The sequence below is a fragment of the Equus przewalskii genome, chromosome 4 (genome assembly GCF_037783145.1).
Source record: "Equus przewalskii isolate Varuska chromosome 4, EquPr2, whole genome shotgun sequence".
NCBI classification, from domain to species: Eukaryota; Metazoa; Chordata; class Mammalia; order Perissodactyla; family Equidae; genus Equus; species Equus przewalskii.
In genome coordinates, this window is record NC_091834.1 from 4,116,434 (window position 1) to 4,139,700 (window position 23,267).

The window sequence follows — 23,267 nt, forward strand, 5'->3', positions numbered from 1 at the left end:
CATAGGAGTTTTGTTACCTTGCTCGAGTGAGATCCAGGGGCTTGGTGGCAGCTTGCCTTATCTGACAGCCGTTAAAATAGAGAGAGTCCCCATGGGCGTAGGGTGCCAGCTGCCCACAGCCACTTCCTATCACTCCGCCTTGAATGGTCTCCCAGTTTGCCTCAGTGACTCTCGCTGACTCAAAGTTATCTTTAATATAACTGGGAAGATCATGACTGAAAACAGAGCAGTCATCACCTGGAGGGAAAGGAATAATTGCAAAAATTAGCTAGAACAAGGCAAATCAGCAAAGGTTAAGGACAAATATGCAATTTCAGATTTAATCCATCGTTGTTACAGTCAGAAGGACAAAATACCCAACAGATACAGACTCTCAAGAAATAAATGTTTCTCTTTTATTTTAGCAATCCTTGGCTTGCGTTGTTGGAAAAAACCCATTATCTTTGAGTCAACGTTTACTAAAATGTGTAGGTGCTAATGTACTTATTGCTTGTGTAAATCCGTTGTTTAAATAGCACAGCATCTGGGCTGCATGTTTACCAATGATGCTCTCAGGAGGGAGCTCCCACCCTGGCAGGAGAGGCCAATCCAATTTCTTTTTCCCTACCAAGATTTTGTGGCAGAAGATAAGTCATGCTCTCATTCTCCTTCTAGCTCTCTACTTGATGATTCTTGAGAGCAGAGTCTGCATTTTACTCATCGTTGGATTCTAGCACCCAGCACGAGACTTAGCACAAACAAGATATCCAATAATGAAGCTGGGATGAACAATGAATAAGCTGGAAGTGGTCTCAGAGACCACTGTGCTGGAGGACTGGCATTTGAATAAGACGCTGCTTTAGCACATGTGTATGTGCTTGCATTTCCCCTTGATCTGATCAGCACGATTTTTTCTAAATGTCTACAAGAGTTCAAAATCCAAAGATCATGGCTGTGTTCGGTCAGGGACAGGGCAAATTCCAGACGTCTAGGACTGCTGGTGAGACATTTGATGTCTTCGTTTGCCTAAAGTTCAAATTCTCCAGCTAACACACGGACAGACCCAGCCGGTCTCAGCGGTAATGGGATCAAGGGGAAAAAGACGACGGGTAAGTAATTTGTAACATCAGAGATGTGCGGCAGTCTGCATGAACCATACTCATTTCATCCGGAGCCATGGAAATAGCATCAACCAAGAAATCTAAATAGGGTCCACTCCAGGATTCAAATCTATGGATTCTTACATTGTACATTTGGGGAAATTGTATAATTCTGTCCTCTGGATAAATCTCTCAGCTCTGAGAGAGAGCAAGGCTGATGGGAAAGAACAACCTGAGTACTGGTCTTTCGGACATTTACTAGCTGTGTGACCTCGGGCAAGACACTTAACCTCCCTGAGTCTCAGTTTCTTTACCTGTAAAGTGGGAATAATTATTTTAATAACGGGGATGTCATAAGCACTAAATGACTCTGCTGAATGAATTGTGGATACTGTGTAAAGGTTATTCGAAAAAGATTTATCGAGCATAGCTAGATGCCAAGTACTAGGCTCTGAGAATATAATGGTAATTATGTAAAGTGAGCTTTGTAACGATAGAGGCTGAAACCTGTTAGAAATGTTGCATCAAGGGAAAGCTGGGCTGCAGGCCTTCTAACAGGCCAACAGGGCAGTTTCCTATGATGTCTGGAGTTGAGTAGATACTCTGTTCTGAATATATACTCAGCCTCTAGAAACTCGAGCAGTGAAACTGTATCTTTTTATTTTTTTGAGGAAGATTAGCCCTGAGCTAACATCTGCTGCCAATTCTCCTCTTTTTGCTGAGGAAGACTGGCTCTGAGCTCACATCTATGCCCATCTTCCTCCACTTTACATGTGGGACGCCTGCCACAGCATGGCGTACCAAGCAGTGTGTAGGTCTGTAGCGGGGATCTGAACCCGCCAACCCTGGGCCGCTGAAGTGGAACGTGCGAACTTAACCGGTGCACCACCAGGCTGGCCTCAATAACATATCTTTTTGAGTCAGAAAGGCTCTTTGTGTGTGTGAGTGTGACAGTAACCAGGGAAACAGAATGTCTTGAATTGTCAGCTACATCTTGGGAGGACAGTGGCAGCTCCTGCTGGGAGAGGCTGAGGGGGAGGGAATACTGGCCAGATATCTAGGATGGGCAGCCAGGCCAGGAAGGAGACGGGCCCAGAAGTGGAAATAAGGTGCTGGGGGTAGTGGTGGGGTAGGGAGTTACACGGAAGACAGGGAATGTGAGGGACGATAGAATATCCTGGGTGGATAAAACCTGCATTTTTAAAAATTCAAGGAACGTAGCATAAAACTGTCCTTGATAATTCATTGCAAAGGTAACTAACTTTGTGATCAAAGAGCGTGCTATCTATCCCACATCCCTCAGGCTGGAGTTTCTCTCCCGTTCCTAGTGGCCGTTGTACACATGTTCAGAGGAGGAGGCCCTCATGGTCTCCCGTATCACAACCCACAGTCCAGGATCAGACCTCGGAAGCTCTCGTCGCAGATGCAGACGGCGCCGGTGGTGCAGGATCCGTGCCCGCTGCACAGCTTGGGGCAGGCCTCTCCGATGTACACGTGGTCAATCGCCCAGCTCTGCTTCTCCGTTTCCTCCCCCTTCTGGATCCAGCGGAACTGTGTTGCACTGAAAGTCCCACAGAGAGCAGAAGGGATTCAGCAGGCTGGATTTCCCAGGGCTGCGTCCAGCCTCTAGCTTCTGGGATGGGGGACTATTCTTGAGAAAAGGGCCTCCCAGATTTCTCCCTGAAGCACCGATGGGCAGAGGTGAGTGAATGTGTATATACTCACACTTTGGGAGCATCCCGCAAAACGCCATTCTGGAAGCTTGTGCCTTCCCCAAAAATCTGATGTGAATTTCCTATTCTATTCCATCATAAATCTGTGTCCATTCTTCCTACAGTGCTGGATTCATTTTCCCAATCTTTGAGTAAAATGAATGTGCTCCAGGAAGACTGCACTCCATCGTGCTTATCCTGTGGCTTTGTGTCTCTGGGCCAGCCCTGCACGCCCCAGGGGCTGTTTGTATCTGGATGAGCAGTGCAGCCTTTGGGAGCACAGGACACTCAGGCAGATATGGTGCCAACTACAGATTTGTTTGAGGATCTTTGATTTGGGGCCTCTGATTGAGTTTGGCATGTGCTGTGGTATTTAGTCAAAAGAAAACGTGAGATCTAGAAATCACTTACAAATAAGATCTGATTTCTTCCGATTTCTTTTTGGGATGTGCGGTTGTGATTCGGGGGCATGGGTTGGTGACAGATGGGGCAGAAGAGAGGAGAGTGCACTACTGCACCCAAACTCTAGCCTCATTTTATCAGCTGTTCTCAGCTCACTTAGGGGCTCTGTAGAGACTGCCAGATAATTCCACAAAGTTTACCTTAGCATGCAACCCACCTGGAGGAGACGTGGTCGGGCAGCTGAATGGTGACTCTCTTCCAGCTCGAGCTGTTGACAGCATTGTAGATAGTGGCTTCATGGAACTGGAAGGGGGAGCAACCGATGCTGTTCGAAGAGGAAGGCAGGCACTGGGTCTGAACCAGCTGCCAGGAATCGGACCTGCAGAAGCCAGAGATATTACATTAGACCACTCTGAAGAGAAATATATGACCCATCTAATGTCAAGGTAATGCTTTGGGTTGGGTTAAATGAAGATATTTTAAAGAATCTTTCCTATATCTATTTCTAATTACAGAGAATAAAAATAAAAATAGAAAATTATTTCATATAAGATATATTCTAACTCTTTCTAGGCACATTAATACATTCACAGACAACAGAATAAAATAATAGCATGCATGATGCTGCGTTTTAGCGGCTTCCTCCCACTGATATTGTTACCAGAAATATACCTGGAGTCCACTGATGATACTCTCTGTCTACCCACACAACTCACTATAATTCATCTTGAAAGTGGTGGTGGGAGACGACACCCTAAGAAGGCAATCGCACCATGTCAGACTTTTATTCAGTCCTGCCTCCATGCCTTACGAGATGTGACTCTGGCTAAACCATATTCAGATTTTTCAATGATTTAAATTTTTCTTAGGGTTGGTTGAAAATGAGCAACATGAATAAAAGGGAGTTCTACTTTGAGCACAAATGTAGAGTCTTATTTTAAAATATAAAGTTTGTTGGCTGCAGCCTAGTACAAAATTGAGTTTTCTTGGTTTGAAGGAAAAATGTGAAAATAAGACATATGTATAAATTTTATACAAATGAAGTTTGAAATACACATGAACTGCCACTTTTAATGCAAAAGGTTGCTCTGCCGTAAGCAGTTGCCTTAAAAATAGACAACCACTTGAATTGTGTATTCAGGTTTGGAGGAAATGTAAAAAATCGTTTCACAAACCTTGCGTCCTTAGTGTACTCCAACATTACAGAATGAAGGTCACCACAAGAAGTGGCTTCACAACCCACCACAATCTAAAACACAAACAACCAATATATATATATATGAGGCAAGATTAAATGACACCTATCATTCATGAGGAATTCCATCTCTCTTCATTATGACTCTGATGAGTAATCAAGAAACATTCAGAGAAGCTTTTACAGAGCAGCCCGCCATGGCACCAAGAACACATTCTTTTGAGTTCTGTTAAAGCCATGCAATTTTGCTTGGAGATGATAATTTAAAAAGTTTAAAACAGTACTATTTCTATTTCCTTAACTAGTATAACATATTAATCATACATTTGGGAAAGATAAGTTGGCCAAAACAAAAGTAACATTTGGAGAATTAATGGAAAGAAACTCAAAGTATTACTGGTTGAAAACATTTTCAATGATATTGTAACTTCCTTGGCACTACTATTGAATTTTTATTTGTAATTAAAAACAGCAATTTTTAATTACTCAATATTCATTCTTAGGGTTTTTTTCCTTTTCCATATGAATAAAAGTTTCCCATATTATATGCAATTAAATGTTTGACTCAATAATGCATAAATGCTATAAAAATTTGCTGATTCAAATTTAAGTCCTAATCATCTATTCAATCAATGAGTCCTGTCTCAGTGCTGATACTAGGGGAGGTTAGCGGTCAAAACTTCAGGCCATACATTTATGAATAAAATAACCCTGGCTTCAGAGAGAGAAGAAGAAGCATATTCCACTTATGGAAATGGAAATCAGAAAAGATGCAAATACAATGCTGGGGTGCTTCATAGGAAGGAGAGAATGTATTTGGTTAAGCAGATTAGAAAATAATTCATCAAGTACGGTGCATGTGAGCCACCAATGTGAGGGGAGAGACTGACAGGTGGAGATAGAAGAAGGACATTTAGAGGGAAGGAGGTGTGAGCATGCAGGTGGGAAAGCACTGTGGCAGGTCCGGAGCACAGCACGTGGTATGCCTTGGTCCGAATGCAGGGTCTGCCGACGACTGGGAGAGAAGGTTAGAAAGCTTGGTCGAGGTTGGCCCACCATGAGTTGTAGTCTAAGGTGTTTGACCTTAATTTGGTAGGCAATGGGGAATCATTAAGGGTTTATGAGCAGCGGAAGGATGTGCTCAGAGCTGTGCTTTGTAAAGATCAATCTGACTGTGCCGTTGAAGACAGGTGGGAGTGGAGACAGATTAGAGGAGAAAAGATGAGTTAATGGGCTATTGATTTAATTAGGGCCAGAAGGGAGGTGTTAATAGTGCAAACAGAGAAAATGGGATGGGCACCAGGAACACTGGGAATTAGAATGAAAAGGATGCAGTAATTGATTAGACGTAAAAAGCAAAAAAGGGAAAAATCAAAGACTATTTTAAAATTTAAAGCTGATGAAGAGGTGAAGAGATGAAAGAAATAGGGTGAAAGGTGGTGTCATCAATGTCATCAACAGAAATAAGAAAGAGGAGTTGGTATGGGGAGGGAAGATATGAAGTTCACTGTTAGACATGTCGAGTTTAGGTGCCAATAAGACAAAGGTGTAGAAATGTCCACAGGCTATTAAACTGAATTAATTGTTGGTGAGCCAGTCAAGGTTGGATATGCAAATTTGGGAATTGCTCTTAAAGATATAATACTTGAAGCCAGAGGATAAATAAAATTCCCAGTGGTAAGAATATCTATATAGAGAGAAGAAAGCTGAGAAGTACTGAGAAATGCTGACATTTAGAGGTTTGAGGGAAGGAGAGGAGATAAAAAGGAAAAAGAAGGAGATGTCAAGGAAGTAGGAGGAGAAGCAGCAGAGAACCAGAAGCCAAGGGGAAAGAGAATTTCACGAGCTGGAGAGGGCAAGGACAACAGCGTCAAATGGTACAGAGATTGTCAAGTGACAAAACTAAAATAATTGAGTAGAGGTTGACGTCCTTTATTCAAGGGAGAACAATCCATGGTCTGGGGGAGGACAGTCCCTCACAAGCAGTGGGGCACTCTGCCTGAGGGAGGGAAGTGGGGCAAAGGGAGTTCTATAGAGTGTTAGGAGAGGCAATGGGGGGAAAACGCATGGGATGGGCTGGGATTGCATGTCTGACCTTATTTAGAAAGATCAAGGAACAAGGAAATAAGTATAGAGCCCAGAGCTGGCTTGGTGTTTGGGGAGTGTCTGACTGATATATTGCGATTCTGATCTAGTGGAGCATTTACAGTAACACGAAAGTCTGAGAAAAGACGAGGAATGGGTGAAAGCTGTTGGATGTAGGGATCAGAAAGTCTACGGTGACTTTCAAAAATGTAGCTTTGGTGATACTTGACTTATTAAATTTCTGGGGATCAACTTTTCTTTTTTTTAAACAAACAGACTCGGGTAGAGAAGAAAATTTCAGTCTCTTCAGTGCTGGGTTGATAGAGGGAGAAAAAGAACCCCCAATAAACTCAATCAAATATGACGACTCTGACATGGGCCACAGTGTGCACCTGGTAGAGGGAAAACCTTCACTCTATTTTTTGCTGAGGAAGATTCACCCTGAGCCAACATCTGTGCCAATCTTCCTCTATTTTGTATGTGGGTCGCTGCCACATCATGGCTGACAAGAGGTGTAGGTCTGCACCTGGGATCTGAACCCATGACCCCGGACCACTGAAGCGGAGCGTGCCGAACTTAACCACTGTGCCACAGGGCTGGCCCCAAAACCTTCACTCTTAAAGGACTGGGCTCAGAATTAGGGGTGGTGTAACACTGGATGGGACCTTGAACATCCTCCACGCCATGAAGTTAAGGATAGTCCCGAGGGAGTGACAGCATCTGGGGAGCTGGCCTCACCCTCCAGTCCAGAAGGAGAGTTTAACATAGAGCTGAGGGAAAGAGTGAATACCTCTTTTCTTTTGCAACAGATCTCCAGAACTTCTTCATCTTGCAAAAGTGAAACTCTATCCTGATTAAACAACTCATTTCCCTCCCTTAATCCTTGAAGTTCTTATTTCTGCTAATGAATACATTCTTATTTCTGCTAATAAGGATTCTTGCCATGAACTGCCATTGTAACACATCTTTTCAAATAAAGGCATTAGAACAACAATGTCTGCCTTTAAAATGATCTAGTAATACACTGTATTTCTGTAATGCCCCTTTTTAATGTGTTTCGCAGTGAGAAAGACATCAATTGATACTACTTCATCTTTCTCTCTGATTGGCTATTAATTACCTCCTATGCCTTCCTTTCCATCCTTCTATATGAATAAAACACGCATTTAAAAGATTTGAGAGTCCTTTTTACGTCTTTGGGGATTTCGAAAGTTACAACTGGGTTAATGTACAGGTTTGTGTTTGGAAGACAGAGACAAAAGAAAGACAGAAAGACAAAATGAAAAAGGATAGATTAAGAAGCAAAGTGGCTTGATGTGTGAGATAGGCATAGAGTAAGAGAAAGCGATAGAGGACTAGGGGGAAGAGAGAGAGACAGAGAAAAAGAGAGAAATAGGCAGAAGTACCTATTTGAACTTTTCATTTTCAAAGTTTGGGAAAGTGAACTCAAGATTACATGTATGAGATATAATATGGTTACATTTCTAGCTATGTCCCAAAATATTTGTAGATTTTATCTATGCTCAAATAATCCTACCTAGGGGATAAAGGCCTTTGTGAAAGGTTACTTCTTTTACTCATCAGACAAAGTCTCTTTTAACGAATGAAATCAATCATGTCCTGACAGTTGTCCAAAAAAAGCATCCTCCCCACAGCCCCTCCCCCCAAGAGTAATGCCACACTCTGTTTGGAAGAGCCACTCTCCCTTACTTTAAATTGCATCATATATCCTGGCTGTATAATGAGTTCTCTGGAGGAGAGAGCGTTGTCAGTCTTGTCCTTCTTTTTATTTGGCCAGTAAAGGTGGAAGGATGGATTGCCACAGAATCCTGCTGTCCTTACTGCATTAGGGTAAAAACTCCAGTTTTCTTCGTGGGAAGTGCCTTCTGTTAAGGTAAATTGGGAGCAATATGGTATATTATTCTCTTGAACTGATTGGCTAATTGTTGTATTACTTAAGTGTCTATACTCTAGCTTTTTGCTTACCCTTTAAGATTGATTTGTTCTATTTAATTGGTATAATATATAAATCCAACATGAGAAATCAAATCTTGAAAAGATTAATAAGTGCTAGTATAACGATCACCCAACTTTTAAAATGTAATCGCTAGTCTGGGTAACTTTCACCATTGCAAAATTCTTCTCGGTACACTTTTAAACGAATGAAATGTATATCTCTGTGGTATAGAAATTCCCAAAGAAACTAAAATTATTTTGGGGTACTGAAATTTCAAATTATATTTAGAGCTGGATATTTTGTCTTTAACAAGATTCATTAAACTCTCAGTTGACATTTCAACAAGCAGCCAACCTTGAAGATTTATAAGCCATTGGGCAGAATAACAGCTAACATCTGCTGAGCAGTGACTACGTCCTAGGCTCTCTTCTAAATGCTTTTCATGTTGCAACTCATCTGAAGACATAAGCAGACAGGAGGCTCACAGGAAGGAGTCTTCAGCGTCTCGTTGCTTACCATCATCAAAGGTGTCGACCAGCTGACTGGGATTGATTTCCGCGCCACCAATCAAAATGTTGTCCAGCGCCCACTGAGCACGCTCCACCCCAGAGACCACAAGTCCATTGCTGATCACAAAAGGCTGCCACCAGCGAAGTCGAGTTGTGTTGGTGAGGGCATCCTCAGGAAGAAGTATGTAGTCGTGTCTAACAGAAATGTATTTCTGATAATCCATCTCGTGCAGCAAAGTCCAAGTAATTCCTATAATAACAGATACACCAACACAGTAACCTATCTGGAAAAACCCCACAAACCGCCGGTAGACTGCAGCTACTGTACGCTTCCCAAAGAAATCTTCCACCAGGTAAGAAGAATTCATTTCACTGACTTTAATGTAAGTGTTCAACAAATATGGTTTCAAAAAGAGGCTGATGATATGAGGGGAAGGGTATTTAGAAATAACTGACCAAAAGTTAAAACATTGAAGTAAAAATTAAATGTTATGCTTTTAAAATTTTATTCTAGATTCCTATATGCATTATTTCTCATAAACAATGAGACACACCCATGTTTTGCATGTTTCTATACAAGAACTCCTAGTATTTTAAAATACAGGTATACAATTTGCAATTTGTTGGACTGATGTAAAGTTTCTCTCTTATCGGTCTTAAGACCGTAGGTGGGATGTTTAAATTACTTAAGAACATCTTTCGAATAACCTAAAATATTTAGGACCATCTATTTACCTGCTAGTTAAGAATGATTATCTATCTGCTAAAGCTGATTTTCTAAAGGTTACTGGTCTGGTTCCAGCTACTTCAAACTAAAACAGGATTTTATTAAAATAGTCCATGACAGACTCACAAATTCAGACTATCTTCTTTCCCAATTAATAAAGTTTTCTTACAGATTCTATACAGCATTTATTAATTGCTTGTTCTCACAAAAGCTTTTTAAAATGCTTTAAAAATGTTTTTAAAATTATCTTTTACTTGCAAAATCATACAAAATTTATTTCTCAGTTGTATCATTTAGAATCAAACTTCAGTTAAGCATAGAGAATTTTTACATAACATTTAGAAGCTTATTTTTATTTATTTATTTTTGATGAGGAAGACTGGCCCTGAGCTAAATCTGTGCCAATCTTCCTCTATTTTGCATGTGGGATGCCACCACAGCATGGCCTGATGAGCAGTGTGTAGGTCCATGCACAGGATCTGAACCAACGAACCCTTGGCTGTGGAAGCGGAGAGCACGAACTCAACCACTAAGCCACTGGGGCAGCCCCTGGAGACTTATTTTTTTAATGTGTTTTCTCTCTTGTCCCTTTTGGGGTAGATTTTGCATAACACAGAAGTCACATGTATGGAACATGTAATGCAACTAAAATCTGTGGCTTTCTCTTTGTGACTTTCACTATCTGCATTGCAAAGTCAGCAACGTTTTGCAGAGACTTTTCTGAGAGGCCTTGGATGGAATTTGGGAATCCACTGAAAGGTGCAGCTTTCGCCCCTGAAACGTGCCTCCGTCGGCAGAGTAGTCCAATAGCACGCCTTCCTTCCGGCAGACGGGCCGATGGCAGGAGGTCATGTTGTTCTCGCTCCCGATGCGCCCCCAGTATTGCAGGAATCTGAATGCAAGCACATATTACCCATCAGAACAGTTAATTACAAAAGTCTACTCAAGTCCTGGATGACAACTTCTTCTACACGTGTGTTCCTTGCTTTGGGCCAATTTGCTATATTGAGATAAAATTACCAAAAAATGGACTTACTTTGCTCCTCTGAGATCCAAATCTTGAGTAATAGCTTGTCTCACAGTGGATCCCCCAAAATAGAGTGCAGTGTCCTCAGCAAGGATCCCGCACTCGGTACAAGTACTTCCACCTTCTAAGGACATCCATAAATCAGGCTTGATTTCTTCACTGTCAAAGCGCTCCTTCAGGAAAGTCTGGGAAAAAATAGGAGGCACGTAGTTAAAAATAACGATTTGAGATAATAACTATGGAATGCTGAAGACAATACAGAGTTGCATCTTGGACTTTAAAAAATCAAAGCTGATTTCAAATGCATTTCCAAAGATATGAAAAACCACAACAGGATATCTCCACAATGTTCTCTTCCATCATATATTGAAGGTCATTTAAACTGCTTAAATAATGTTTACTAAGGGAATTTAAAGTCTGGAGAGAATCTTAAAACAATTGTAAAGCTGAGTATAGTAATACTCCTATTTGTAAAAAGTTACTTGAGCATATACTCCCAAAATATATATATTTACTTGCACAAAAATTGAAACCTTAAAGAAATAAGATCTAACAGGTATTCTGGCACTTTTTGGCTAACATTCCCCAATGGATTATCTCGTTCCCCGTGGAGTGTGTACCCCCTACCACTTTAGGCAACCAGGGCCCTCAGGTTCCAGCACAGAGTGAGCTTAGAATGTCTATATGGTTAGGAAAGGACATCTGAATACAAAGCCTTCCGTGTGAAGTCAAAAGTCACCTTGGAAGGCAACTTGAAAGACTTTTCACATGTTTATCAGGGCCCAGAAACAGGAAGATGGGGAGAAGTACTCAAAATCTAGAAAAAATATTCTCCCTGGGTCTCCAGTTTATCCTTTTAACCAAGAATGACCAACAACCAAGACTAGTCTATTGTCCAAAGAGAGTAGATAAATAAAATACTAGGGTTCATTATGGCTATATTTTATGTCAAATTACTTCATCCTATCACATCACAGTCAAGATCTTGATTTTCTATGCATTTTCTCCATAGTACATTCATTTTATCCATAATACAGTTTTGCATTGGGTTGAGGCAGGATTATTTGGCTTTTTTTTTTAAGTGATGGATATTTATCATGAAAACAATTTGTTACAGTTGCAACTGCAGTAAGTGTATACAGAAAAACCGTATACTTTTTCACATCTTTAGGAGAGACGTCTAGTTGCTCTATCGTGTAGTTAAAACAATTTAAACAGACCCTCTGTTCCACAAACTTAGAACATAATCATCTCTATAGTTAAAGACATGTAGTCATGTGGTCCATCATTCCTGATGTCTCTACTGTTAGCAAATAAACGCAATTTTATAAATAGAGGTTGACATGTACGAACGCACGAGTCAGAAGGTGTGCATCCTTAACCTTGTGAACTCTTGTTAGGAAGGTTTGAATCAGGGTTAATACAGAGCTGTACAATTTCTTATCCAACTGAGGAAGGCTAATGAGATTTGAACGCTCATGAAAGAAACTAGGGGTTTTTTTTTAGTTTATTCATTGTCTATGGCTCTGTTTCTCATGTTATACTCTCAGTTGATTATGTAATCTTATTTGAATAAATACACTAACATCTTCAGACACAAGTGAGCCTTGCACAACTTTATTTTTTTTAATTTATCAATTCCAAAGTTGCTGAAGTATTGTAGAAAAAGAACATACAGAACAGGTTTTATTTACACTGTTTGCTACTTAATATGCTCAATTTTAATCACTGGTGCTTTTTGTAGCTTAATCACTTTTCTGTTATTGAAGTGATGAATGCATAATATTTATTCACAGAAATAGAATGCATATATGGCAACTGTGTTGGACAACTGCATTTGCTTGGCATATTAAATAATGATGCCGCAGCTAAAGCTTCAAGAATGACATCTCCATTCTTAATACACAGCCACGTTTCAGCAGTCAGCTAAGCAGAACACTGAATTTTCTGAGCAATAATTCAGGTATTGTTTAGGCTTTTCTAAAAAAAAATTTTTGTGATAATGTATCTATGTTGTTTTATTTCATAACAATAATATCTTCCTTCCAACAGAACATCTACTGAAAAAGTGAAGTAAAGAAGGCTTAAAATTGACTTTAAAAGTCTGCTTTTAAAAAGAAAGAGTATTTATGATAGTTAATCCATAAAATCTGGTTTATTTTATAAATTGGGTAAACTGTACTGGACCTTGATCCCAATATTCTTGTATCTAAGACACCCAAGACATATTTTTTTAGTTTCCATCCAAAGGATCTATTTCCTGGGGGCCCAAAGAACGTTGTTAGAAGCTATTAGCCTCACGCTTAAATTGGTTCTTAAGGCGTGGCCTGCGACGTGGGTAAATGCTTCCCCCGGGGCCTTAACATTACCTTCAGAGTGTGCGTCAGGTAGCAGTTGGGCCCCGAGTATCCCGGGTCACAGATGCACTGCTCCTTCAAGCAGTCTCCATGGCCTCTGCAGTTGTCCAAGCATCCGGGGCCCAGGTAGAAATTATCGATGGCCCACTGCATGTCTGAGTACTTCTGATAGAACCTAAACCTGACTGGACTAGAGGCAACACAAAGCAAAGGAGGGAAAACCACACGTTAACTTGATTCAAGTCCACTTTCCTGCGTGTACATGCAGTGCTCAAGAGAAAAAAACACTGAAGCCACTGTGACCGGACCAAGTGGGTTAATGAAAAATATTTTCTGACTGCCATTATTTTTCTATTTTTCGTAATGGAAGTCTAAAGCTAGCTTCATTTCAATTTTATAATATGTGAGCAAACTTGTAAAAGAAAATGAAAATACAGCAGAATCCCTATTTCAAGCAATAGGAACATTTTAAAATGCAAATCTGTAACCATCATAAATCAGGTTCCTTGTGTACTGGAGTCCAGAGGTTGCAACACGATTTAGGTTCATTAGCTGCATTTCTGAAACCCGTACAGAAAGTGAGTGAATCCTTGTCAGTGTACACACAGCCCTCGGGTGACGGGGAAACGGCAACTTCTGAATTCCCCAAAGATAATCTATATTATCAGAGTTAATTCCACTAATTAGAAAACAATTTTGACAGGGTTATATTAAAGGACAATTTCCCTGAGATTTTAATTTCATCACTGTTCTTCTCTGTCTTCTGGGGAAAATACAAGCCACATAATTAACCTTAGATTAAAATACGTCGCACTAGTTTGGTGCAGAGCACAAAGTGCATGAGCGGACTTTCTGGGGTGACGTAAATGTTCTCTATCTTGTTCTATGTGGTGGTTACACGGGTTACATAATGGTAAGAACCTATTTTGCTAAACAATTAAGATGTGTGCATTTTACCGAATGTAAATTATGCCTCGTTACTAAAAATGAGAACGGGAGGGGGAAGATGAGGCGATGATGTTTTGCTGGTTCCCCAGCATCCAATTCACCCCAGATGAGTCATATGGGATATCCTCATAATCTAACTCCCCTACCTACTGACTGGGCCAGGAATGGGCCTTCTTGAGCTAACTGGTACCAATGCAATGCAGGGAGGTGCTTGCTCCAGCTCTGTCTGAAAGAAAGGTAACTCTCTCTCTCATTGGACATGGGCAAAGATGCATTCTGCTCCAGTTTTCTGGAAGCCATCTACGTTCGTGAGGGGAACCAGCCTGAAGGCTGAGTATGACATCAATGTGTGGACAGTGGAGCAAACAGTAAGAGTAAGAGTAAAAGAGTAAGAAATAACAATGTCCTTGAAGACCCTGTTGACCTTGTGAACCAATCAATCCTAGAGGAGTCCACTTATCTTTGGATTTTTTAAATTATAGTTATAATACATTTCATTTTTAACTGAGCCAGTTTGAATTGTTTTTTTTCACTTGTAGCTGAAAGTGTCCTGATTTAGTTTCCTGGCATATTAATTGACTAAGTTCTTTATATTTCTTCCAGAAAACTGTGAGTGGGCAGGTAGTAAATGACATCTGTGGGACACCGGGAAAGCTGTGTGTCAGCACCTTATTCAAAGGCTCTATGTGTTCTGATCAGATACCACAATTCTGTTTCACAAGAAGGTTCTTCATTTAGCCAGACTCTATGATTCATATGGTGGAAGTACACCTGTCATTTTCTTTAGGGTATCTTTTTCCCTAATTTTTCATTTGAAGGGAAATGTTTTAGAATCGCCTTAAATTAACTTACAGACTTTTCAGAGAACAGTTTAATTATCTTGGTTCACTACTGCTCCAGGCTAATTACTTTTCACAACAGGTACAGAACACAATGTTTTCTTAAGAGAAAAATGAAACCTACAAACCACACATATACAATTAGCATGAAGAGTTAGGATCTGTACAGATATGATGATGAGTTAGGATTTGTTCTTGGCTCCGTCTATCACGGGTTGACAAGGCAGTAATGTGGAAAGTGTATGGTGCACGGTGGACCACGGTGGATAAGGTCCATAAGGTAGCATACACCTTTTCATCTGGCTTCAAGGCCTTCACTGTTGCTCTCTCCCCATTTGCAGACACTGAGGTGTGGAAAATGGAAGGGACCGCCAAGGTCCATTGAGGATTACAACTTGAGGTCTCCTTCAAGTGAGCTCCTCATGGAGGTCACCAATTAGAGAACCTTTAGAGTTAGGGAGGAAGAGAGCATTTTACCCACAATTATGCAGAATTTCAGGCTTGACAACCATGTCCCTAATCTCCCTCTGGATCCTTGGAAGCAGGCTTTATTTTAATTTTCTACTTACTTTCCCACTAAGCTTTCAGGAAGTGGGTAGGTGATTCTTTTCCACCCTTTAGTTGGGAAGAATACAGATGGCTGGGAAACAGTTCCAGAGCATTTCGGGTCTGCAGGTAAGCACTGAGGGACCAGATAATTCCAGCTCACACCGAAGTCAGTAGAATATTGCACATGAATTTGATTCTGGGCAACTTTTTCAGACACTTTACATCCAACAGAGATCTAACAAACAGAAAAGCAAGACTGTTAAGGTATTAAAACAATATTACATGTTTCTGCTCTTAGGCCTTAGGACTTGACAGCAAGAAAGCTGCTGATCACTTGACAGACAGCGTACCACATCCATCTCGTACTTTCAGGTTCAAGATTTGCTCTTCTGATGGATGGGGCAGTCGATGTGGTTGCCCAAGGTGACAAACTACGGAAAGTGCCAAATAGATTGTGCAGGGAGTTTGGAGAAAAGCTGAAACCTGGGCTTCTGCCATGGCTGGCTGGTTGCCTTGCAAGGCCCGGGCCCACTCTTACAAATTGTTGTTTGTTGTGCTAATGGTCTGGCACTTCTATTTGGCAGAACGCTCGACCAAGAAGGATTGCGAACAGCTTTACCAAGTTTACTGTTTTGTCATACAATTTATGACTCTCAATAAATCACTTTCAGCTAGAAGTAAGATGCAATGAAGTGATAACAGAGGGTCCTTTTAATAAGGCACAGCACCTATCTGATGGGGACAGTCATCATGCAACATTTATTGCTCATACAGTGGGATTGAAGTAGACAGAATAAATCCGTTGACATAAAATCTTGGCCAAAATTGATGATGACATTAATGTTAATCACATCTTTGTTTTCTATAATTTTCTTTCTCCAGAAACATCAAAATGCTCTTGTAAAAAAAAGTAGATATAACCATAATAGCTTTAATCTTTTCTTAAAGGAAAAAATTCCCTAAGTCATATAATGGTTTAAATTCAGGGAATTGAAATCAGTATCCTACATTTTTATTATCAATATTTTGCTCTATCAGTGTTTAATCGCAAGCAGAGCCACATTTACTCTTATGAAAGATTCACCTTGAAATAGTTCAGAAATAAAATACTTATAATCATTAAGTTATATCCTGTTGAGATGTATATTACCTTAATAGTAAATTTTATTTTTCAAAGTATATATTAGGTGAATGAAATATTATATGGTCTTTGTCTCTAGAGTTTTTTCTCATTTTTATATCGCTACTGTATGGTTATTTATGTAATTGAGGCCGTAACATTGTCACCTTGAACTGCATGATCCAGTCTTCCGCAGGGGTCAGGTCGTGGGTCACTGCATACACTTCTCTTCCATCATGACTGCCACAAATCATGACACCATCAGGAGAGTCACAGAACCTTTCTACGGTACAATCATCATGGAATAGCCAATGCTCATTCACTTAAAAAAAAAAAAACAAAAATTTTATGACAAATTTATGACAAAAATACTTGAGGCAAATTTTCACTTGAAGCAAGATCCAGAATTATTTTAAGTAGGAATCTTTCTTATAATATGTTAGTTACACACACCACAGACAAAACACTAACGTAAGCACCTTGTTTTAGGAACATGGATGGATACTGGGAGGTTGATAAATATCTATTATCTGATATTAGTAACTCTACCTTTGGGAAAAAAAGAGTGTATTGTAGGTGTTATAAATGAAAAACAAAGGGGAATGCATATCTATGTTTTTCTGGCAGACGTTTAACTTTTTAGGCAGATCTAAGAAGGAGAAAGAATTTTTAGTAACACGACAGGGAAGTTAGTTAGCTGCTTCTACTCAAATTCTGGTAGTATCATCTGAGTAATGAAAAAAATTGTAACAGTCAAACTCATAGAACCAGAGGGTAGAATGGTGGTTACTAGGGGCTGGGAGGAGAGAGAAATGGGGAAGTGTCAGTCAGAGGGCGCAAAGTTTCAGTAAGGCAAGGCGACTAAGTTCTGGAGACCTACCGTACAACATATGGCCCATGGTTAGCAACACTGTATGATATACTTAAGCTTTGCTCAGAGGGTAGATCTTACGTTTCATGCTCTTACCATAACAGAAAAACCAATATCAAAAAAAAGGGGCGGTGGGGGCTGGCCCCGTGGCCGAGTGGTTAAGTTCGCTCGCTCTGGGGCAGGCAGCCCAGTGTTTCCTTGGTTCGAATCCTGGGCGCGGACATGGCACTGCTCATCAAACCACGCTGAGGCAGCGTCCCACATACCACAACTAGAAGGACCCACAACAAAGAATATACAAGTGTGTACTGGGGGGGCTTTGGGGAGAAAAAGGAAAAAATAAAATCTTTAAAAAAAAAAAAGGGGGCGGTGTGGGAGGAAACTTGGAGGTGATTGATAAATTTATGGCCTTGATTGTGGTGAAGGTTTCATGGGTACACGCTTACCTCCAAACTCATCAAGTTGTATACATTAAACATCTACAGCTTTTTGTAGGTCAATTATACCTCAGTAAAGTGATTAGAAAAAAGCTTGTAAGAGTCTAAGGAAAATTTGAGCAGCAAGATTATGACTTGACTAGTGCACAGTCTATCCTATTGTCTCTCTCTCTCTCTCTCTCTCAAACACACACACACATACAGGAAAATCCCTCACAATTCCCTTTCTCTTCTGGAAGAGGTATTGTTAACATCATGATTTTATACCAGAAAGGTTGGAAATTAAAAGTATCCATAAGTTGCATCCAATTCACAATATACTTTGACTTTATAGGTCCGACTTTTCTCTGACAGTGTCCTGGTTAGCTCCAGCATTTACAGAGGAGGTGAACAGGTGCAACTGGAGGCCTGGGGCAACTGTGTAAGTCATGGAGTTGGATGGCCTCAGAGGAGTCCGAGAAGGGACCACACAATTTAACTGGAATTCAGCCGTCACCTGTGTTGTGTCTTTTTGATTTTGCCTGAGCACAACATACACCTGTAGAAGAAGAAGTTCATCTCTGGGATTCAAATGTCTCCCACAATGCCACTATCTGTTAGATTTCATTCATGGGGTTTGGAGATACATTTAATCCTCTCTCACAGATACAGGACTCAAGAGTCAAAGTGCACAGAAATTTGAATTCCACTAAGAATACCCTGAGCCAGTTGATTCTGGGGTACATATTTTATTTTATGCAAGAAGTCTGCAATCCTGATGAAAGAGGGCTTACATCAATCAACGAACTCATCAATCTCTTCTGCACTATCAGAAACTTCCTCCGTAAGTAGAGAGTACAGTTCTAGGAACACCATTTTTGCAAGACAAGGAGAAGCCAGAAAATTTGTTCCTTCAATTGTACATCACATTTAAGGCTAACGTAAACATCAGTATTTGAGGTACTAGAAAAATAATCCGTATTCGCTTTTATTCATACAGAAGCAGTGCTCACATTATTCTCTGATCATAAACTCACTTATGTAACCACCACACAGGGAAAAATAAATGAGTAACTTAGCAAAGTTCTGAGCCAGATCTATGTAAGTAAATCTCCTCCATAACCTTCTTAAGAGAATAAGACTACTTGATAGTGAAGAACGTTTTAAACTTTTTCTATTTAAAAGAGTGACTTTTATTAACTATTTTCAGTTATACCGCTGTGCAATGTGACATACTAATAAATAAATTAATGAGAATAATTCATCTAAATATTCAACAATGTCAAAATAAAAAAAATTATGATGGAATATACAGCTATTAAAACTACATTTTCAAAGATACTTAAGGGCATGGGGAAATGATCAAGATTTAATTCTAAATGAAAAAAAGCCGGCTACAAAATATGTATAATTTAAGATTATAATTTTGTTAAAAATATGTTTATATAAAGGCACAGAAAAAAAGACTCTGAGAAAAATACCAAAATATTGACAATGGTTATCCTTGGTGTGTTTTTATTTTCATCTTCATGATTTTCTGTATTTTCTAAAATTCACACTTTGAACATGTTATTACTTTTATAATATTAATAATTAAGTATTTTTAATTACTAAAATTTCTTAGACTTCAGATTTTTTCAGCATAGGTTTCATTCGTCTTGGAGGTTCTTACCAGTCTTATTGTAAAATCCATCCAGATTGTCCTTTCTGTGCAGGATTCTAGCGCTGAGTTGGGTGTGACACAGTCCCACTGTCTGCCCACTGTCTGATGAATCTACAGTGGTGATTTTAATATCCATATCTATTTTCACTGTTCAGATAACACTTGCAGTGTTGGTATGGGTCGTATAATTAAACATCACTACTTTATCTCAAGATACAATATTTTATGTAGTATGGCCAAGGTCGCGGCATGACAAAGCCACGTGCTTAATAGGACACGACTTTAAAAGAAAGTGTCCAGAATAGTGTTAAGAAATGAAAAGACAACAAGATATTAAAAATAAGAACAGCACGAAGAGATCCTTCCTAGTTCACCAGGAGCACTGGGCCTCTCCTAACGAGAAAGAAGAGGAACAAGCGGACCTTGGACACGGAGACATGATACGCCATCACCAACGCATCTGACCCACAGCAAAACACAACACTTATCTTTGGATATTAAAACACATGACCAGGGAATATTGGCTTTCTACCTAAAGTAGAAAACAGGAAACACAGAAATGAAAAGGTTCTAAGAGAAGAAAATTATTCTGTTAATCAAATTATAGAGTGCTATTTATTAAAACACAGTTGCTGGCTTGAATGAAAGCAAAGATTGAGTTACCCTGTAAACCAGGAAGGCTGAGAGAACCAAAAGGGTGACACCACTTTCCCTGTTCCTGTTCCCGTTGAGAACCTGGAAAAGGCTCCACATTCTCCTCTTTTGAAAAGACCCCAATCCACCTGCATTTCCACTGGATTCTTATTTACAGGAAAATTTACCTGCAGTTTTGTCCTCCATAAACATGTCGAAAGCGATTCTCCCGACGGGGCCGGCGTCCGCGGGCGAGCGCTCGTGCTGGGGCACCGGGGCGCTGCTGAAGGTGTCCAGCATCACCGTCCTCTGGTCGGCAGAGCCCGAGATGAGGACGTTGTCGATGGCCCAGTCGTTCTGATCCAGGCCGTCGTGTCTGGGCTGCCACCAGCGGAAGCGAGTAGCGATCTCCTTCGCATCAGGAGGGAGGAGGATATTCACAAATCTGTAAGAAAATGATGGTGGGGGTGGGAAAAGTCTTGTCAACTGTCCTCCGCCAGTAAAAGATTGTTACAATCAAGATAAGATTGCAAGTCACATGGTGGATGAGGAGCTACCGGCTTACTCTAATGGTCCCTGGGCAGGTCTTAGAGGGGCTCGATCATTTTCTGCTTGCCTAGGGCCCCTCCAGATCTGTAGGCCTAGAGTATATGTGCTTTGGTAGACATAAAACAATATTGATGTTTTTTCTGTCACCTAGGGGTTGGTTTCATCTGTTTCCTTTCCCTGGCACCTTGATTTCATTCTACTCCCACGAGTACCAGCAATTTGCTAGGAATATGGACGCTAGATTGTGGCAGGATGTTTGGGCTCTCGGCCTGAGGGTACCAGGCTGTATGTAACTGATTTATCAGTTACCGGTGGTTTGACATTGACTTTGTCTTTATGCTTTACGGAAAACACTGTACTTAGAAACACTGAGTGAGAACCAAGGGCTAACAAAGCCAGCTTGCTGTCCCCAACTCAGTCACCAAAGACAGACGTGAAAAAACATGGCTCCATGCTCCAACATGAACCCTAACCAGCTAGAAATAAGGTCTAAAATACCCCTGAATCACAATTAGGCATTTAACCCCAGGAATATATCAAATCCTTTCAAACTTATATTCACAACTCATAAAGTCTATTGGGGAAAACAATTTCCTTAGGTTTGCTCTCCTTTGTGCAGTCTCATCTTTTTATCCATGTTCATCTACCTCCCTTTCCTTTCAAGGGCTGCCTCTCGGTGCTGGTGCTCCAGGACAGGGCCAAGAAGCCCAGGTTCATCCTGTGAAGAACCCTTAAGCTGAGGGCTTCGACGATGACCCCTTTAGGTCTCGTCTTTCACACTGAGGAGGTTTCATTATTTTAGTTTTGTTTACACAGCATCTCCTTGTTGATCTTATTTTTGCTTCTTCTTCTCTCTTTTATGTCTTCCTTGAGATCTAGTGACCAGAACAGTAGGCAGTATTCCAGATGGGGACCAATCAAGATCCATTCAAAACTAGGATGCTTTTAGTTGGATTTCCAGTACTTGGATTTTAAATACTTTTTTGGATTATGTCCATCATTTCATGCCCCTTTGGGCCATGACGGCTAAGTGGATCTTGGTCTTAGGGAAGGAAAGTGTAGACGGTGAATCCTAGACCCCTACCAGTGTAGTTACTGGGAGTTTGGAGACCACCAGTCTTTAGACAAACAATCTTTTCCAAAGTTACTTTCCTCATGCATCTCAATTTTGAACCTCATCTGCACCCCTCCCCACCCCCATTTTATATGCTCACCTCGTAAGATCTTTATATAATTTATCTCCATTGACTTGGCATGTTTAGCTAAGATTTTTAAATGTAGTAGACAACATCAGAAATCCTTCTGTTCCTGGAGGGACGCACAATCATTCTTCTTTACCCAGAGCAATGATCTTTTATCTTTATTTTCCTATCCTATTTCTAAATTAGTTTCCTTTCTCTTCCTTTCCTCTCTCTCATTTAAAAAAACCTTTGGAGTGGAAATTTATCTAAGGCTGCTCAAAGTTTAAATAAATTATGACCACTGTTCCTACCTTGGTCAACTTGTTCCTCCCTCAGAGAACTAAAGCAGATTAGACGGTTATGCTTTTATTCTAAGAAACAACTTCCTTCTCCCTGTACGTTGTGCTGTTTCAGGGTTCAGGAACTCCTACTTGAGAGTCTTCATAACTTCCCTCCAGAAAGACCAAGGAAGCAGTTTACTTGGTGTGTCTGTTATCTGCTACTAATGGATGAGCACATTTTTTTGCACGATGACACTGTGTACCACCTAGCTTCTTTTTGGATTCCTTTACTGGCATCCAACTTTAGTGCAAGGACAGGATTTAAAACTTTTGCTTGTGGCAGAGACTGCTGGCATTTCCTCCACTGCCATCCTCCCTTCCACCTTCATAATAGAAGCCCATCTTTTTAGCGGGGTGAAGAGTCGCCCAGAATAAAGACAACGTGCCCAGACTCCCTTGCATGTGGGTGTGTCTCTGTGACTAGGTTCTGGCTGCTGGAATGCAAACAGAAGTAGGGGCAATGGTTGGGAAGTGTCCTTAAAGAGGGATGGCACACCCTTCTCGCCCCATCCTCCTTTCTGCTGGCTGGGATGGGGAGGAGCCGAAGTTGCCCTTTTGGACCATGAGATGGACGTCACGCATTCCGTATGGCAGAAGAACAAGGTAGAAAGAACCTGGGTCTCTGGTGCCCATGGAGCCACTGCAGCAGCCCCGAGCTACTTTCTTATGGATCTGATTCACATAAAAGAGGAAAAAACCCCTTGTGTTCAAGTTATTTTGGGTTTTCTGTCATTCGCAGCTGAATCTACTCCTAACTGATACATTGAATTTAAATGATTATCTACACGATTCTTTAATCATTTTTATTTTACTTGATTTTTAGCCTGTACCTGGTGTGCCATGCACAGAAGGACTATCTGTGTTTCTTCTTCTTTTTTTTGGTGCATTTAATTTATTTTACATTTCTTGATTGGATTGTGTTCATTCCTCCCCTCTGCTCTGCTCCCCTCCCCTCTCCTCCAGCTTTCTCCTCTCTCCTCTTACCTTCTTCTTCCCTCTTCTCCTCCTCCTACTTTAACAAATATGCTCTATCATTTTTATTTAGATTGGCACCTGGGCTAACAACTGCTGCCAATCGTTTTTATTTTTTCTGCTTTTTCTCCCCAA

General features: G+C 40.6%; 1 protein-coding gene across 2 annotated transcripts in view; it reads right to left on the reverse strand.

Annotated features, from left to right (window-relative positions):
* Positions 1-23,267, reverse strand: part of RELN (reelin) — a 459,315-nt gene that overhangs the window by 13,593 nt on the left and 422,455 nt on the right. For both annotated transcript variants that reach the window (XM_070617061.1, XM_070617060.1), the window contains exons 50-61: positions 20,278-20,534; positions 16,674-16,828; positions 15,407-15,621; positions 13,063-13,240; positions 10,703-10,878; positions 10,452-10,558; positions 8,947-9,189; positions 8,184-8,359; positions 4,369-4,442; positions 3,411-3,572; positions 2,483-2,640; positions 18-237 (exon numbers count right to left, since the gene is read on the reverse strand). In XM_070617061.1, coding sequence (XP_070473162.1) covers positions 18-237; positions 2,483-2,640; positions 3,411-3,572; positions 4,369-4,442; positions 8,184-8,359; positions 8,947-9,189; positions 10,452-10,558; positions 10,703-10,878; positions 13,063-13,240; positions 15,407-15,621; positions 16,674-16,828; positions 20,278-20,534 — 2,121 coding nt within the window. The remainder of the gene's footprint in view (positions 1-17; positions 238-2,482; positions 2,641-3,410; positions 3,573-4,368; positions 4,443-8,183; positions 8,360-8,946; positions 9,190-10,451; positions 10,559-10,702; positions 10,879-13,062; positions 13,241-15,406; positions 15,622-16,673; positions 16,829-20,277; positions 20,535-23,267) is intronic.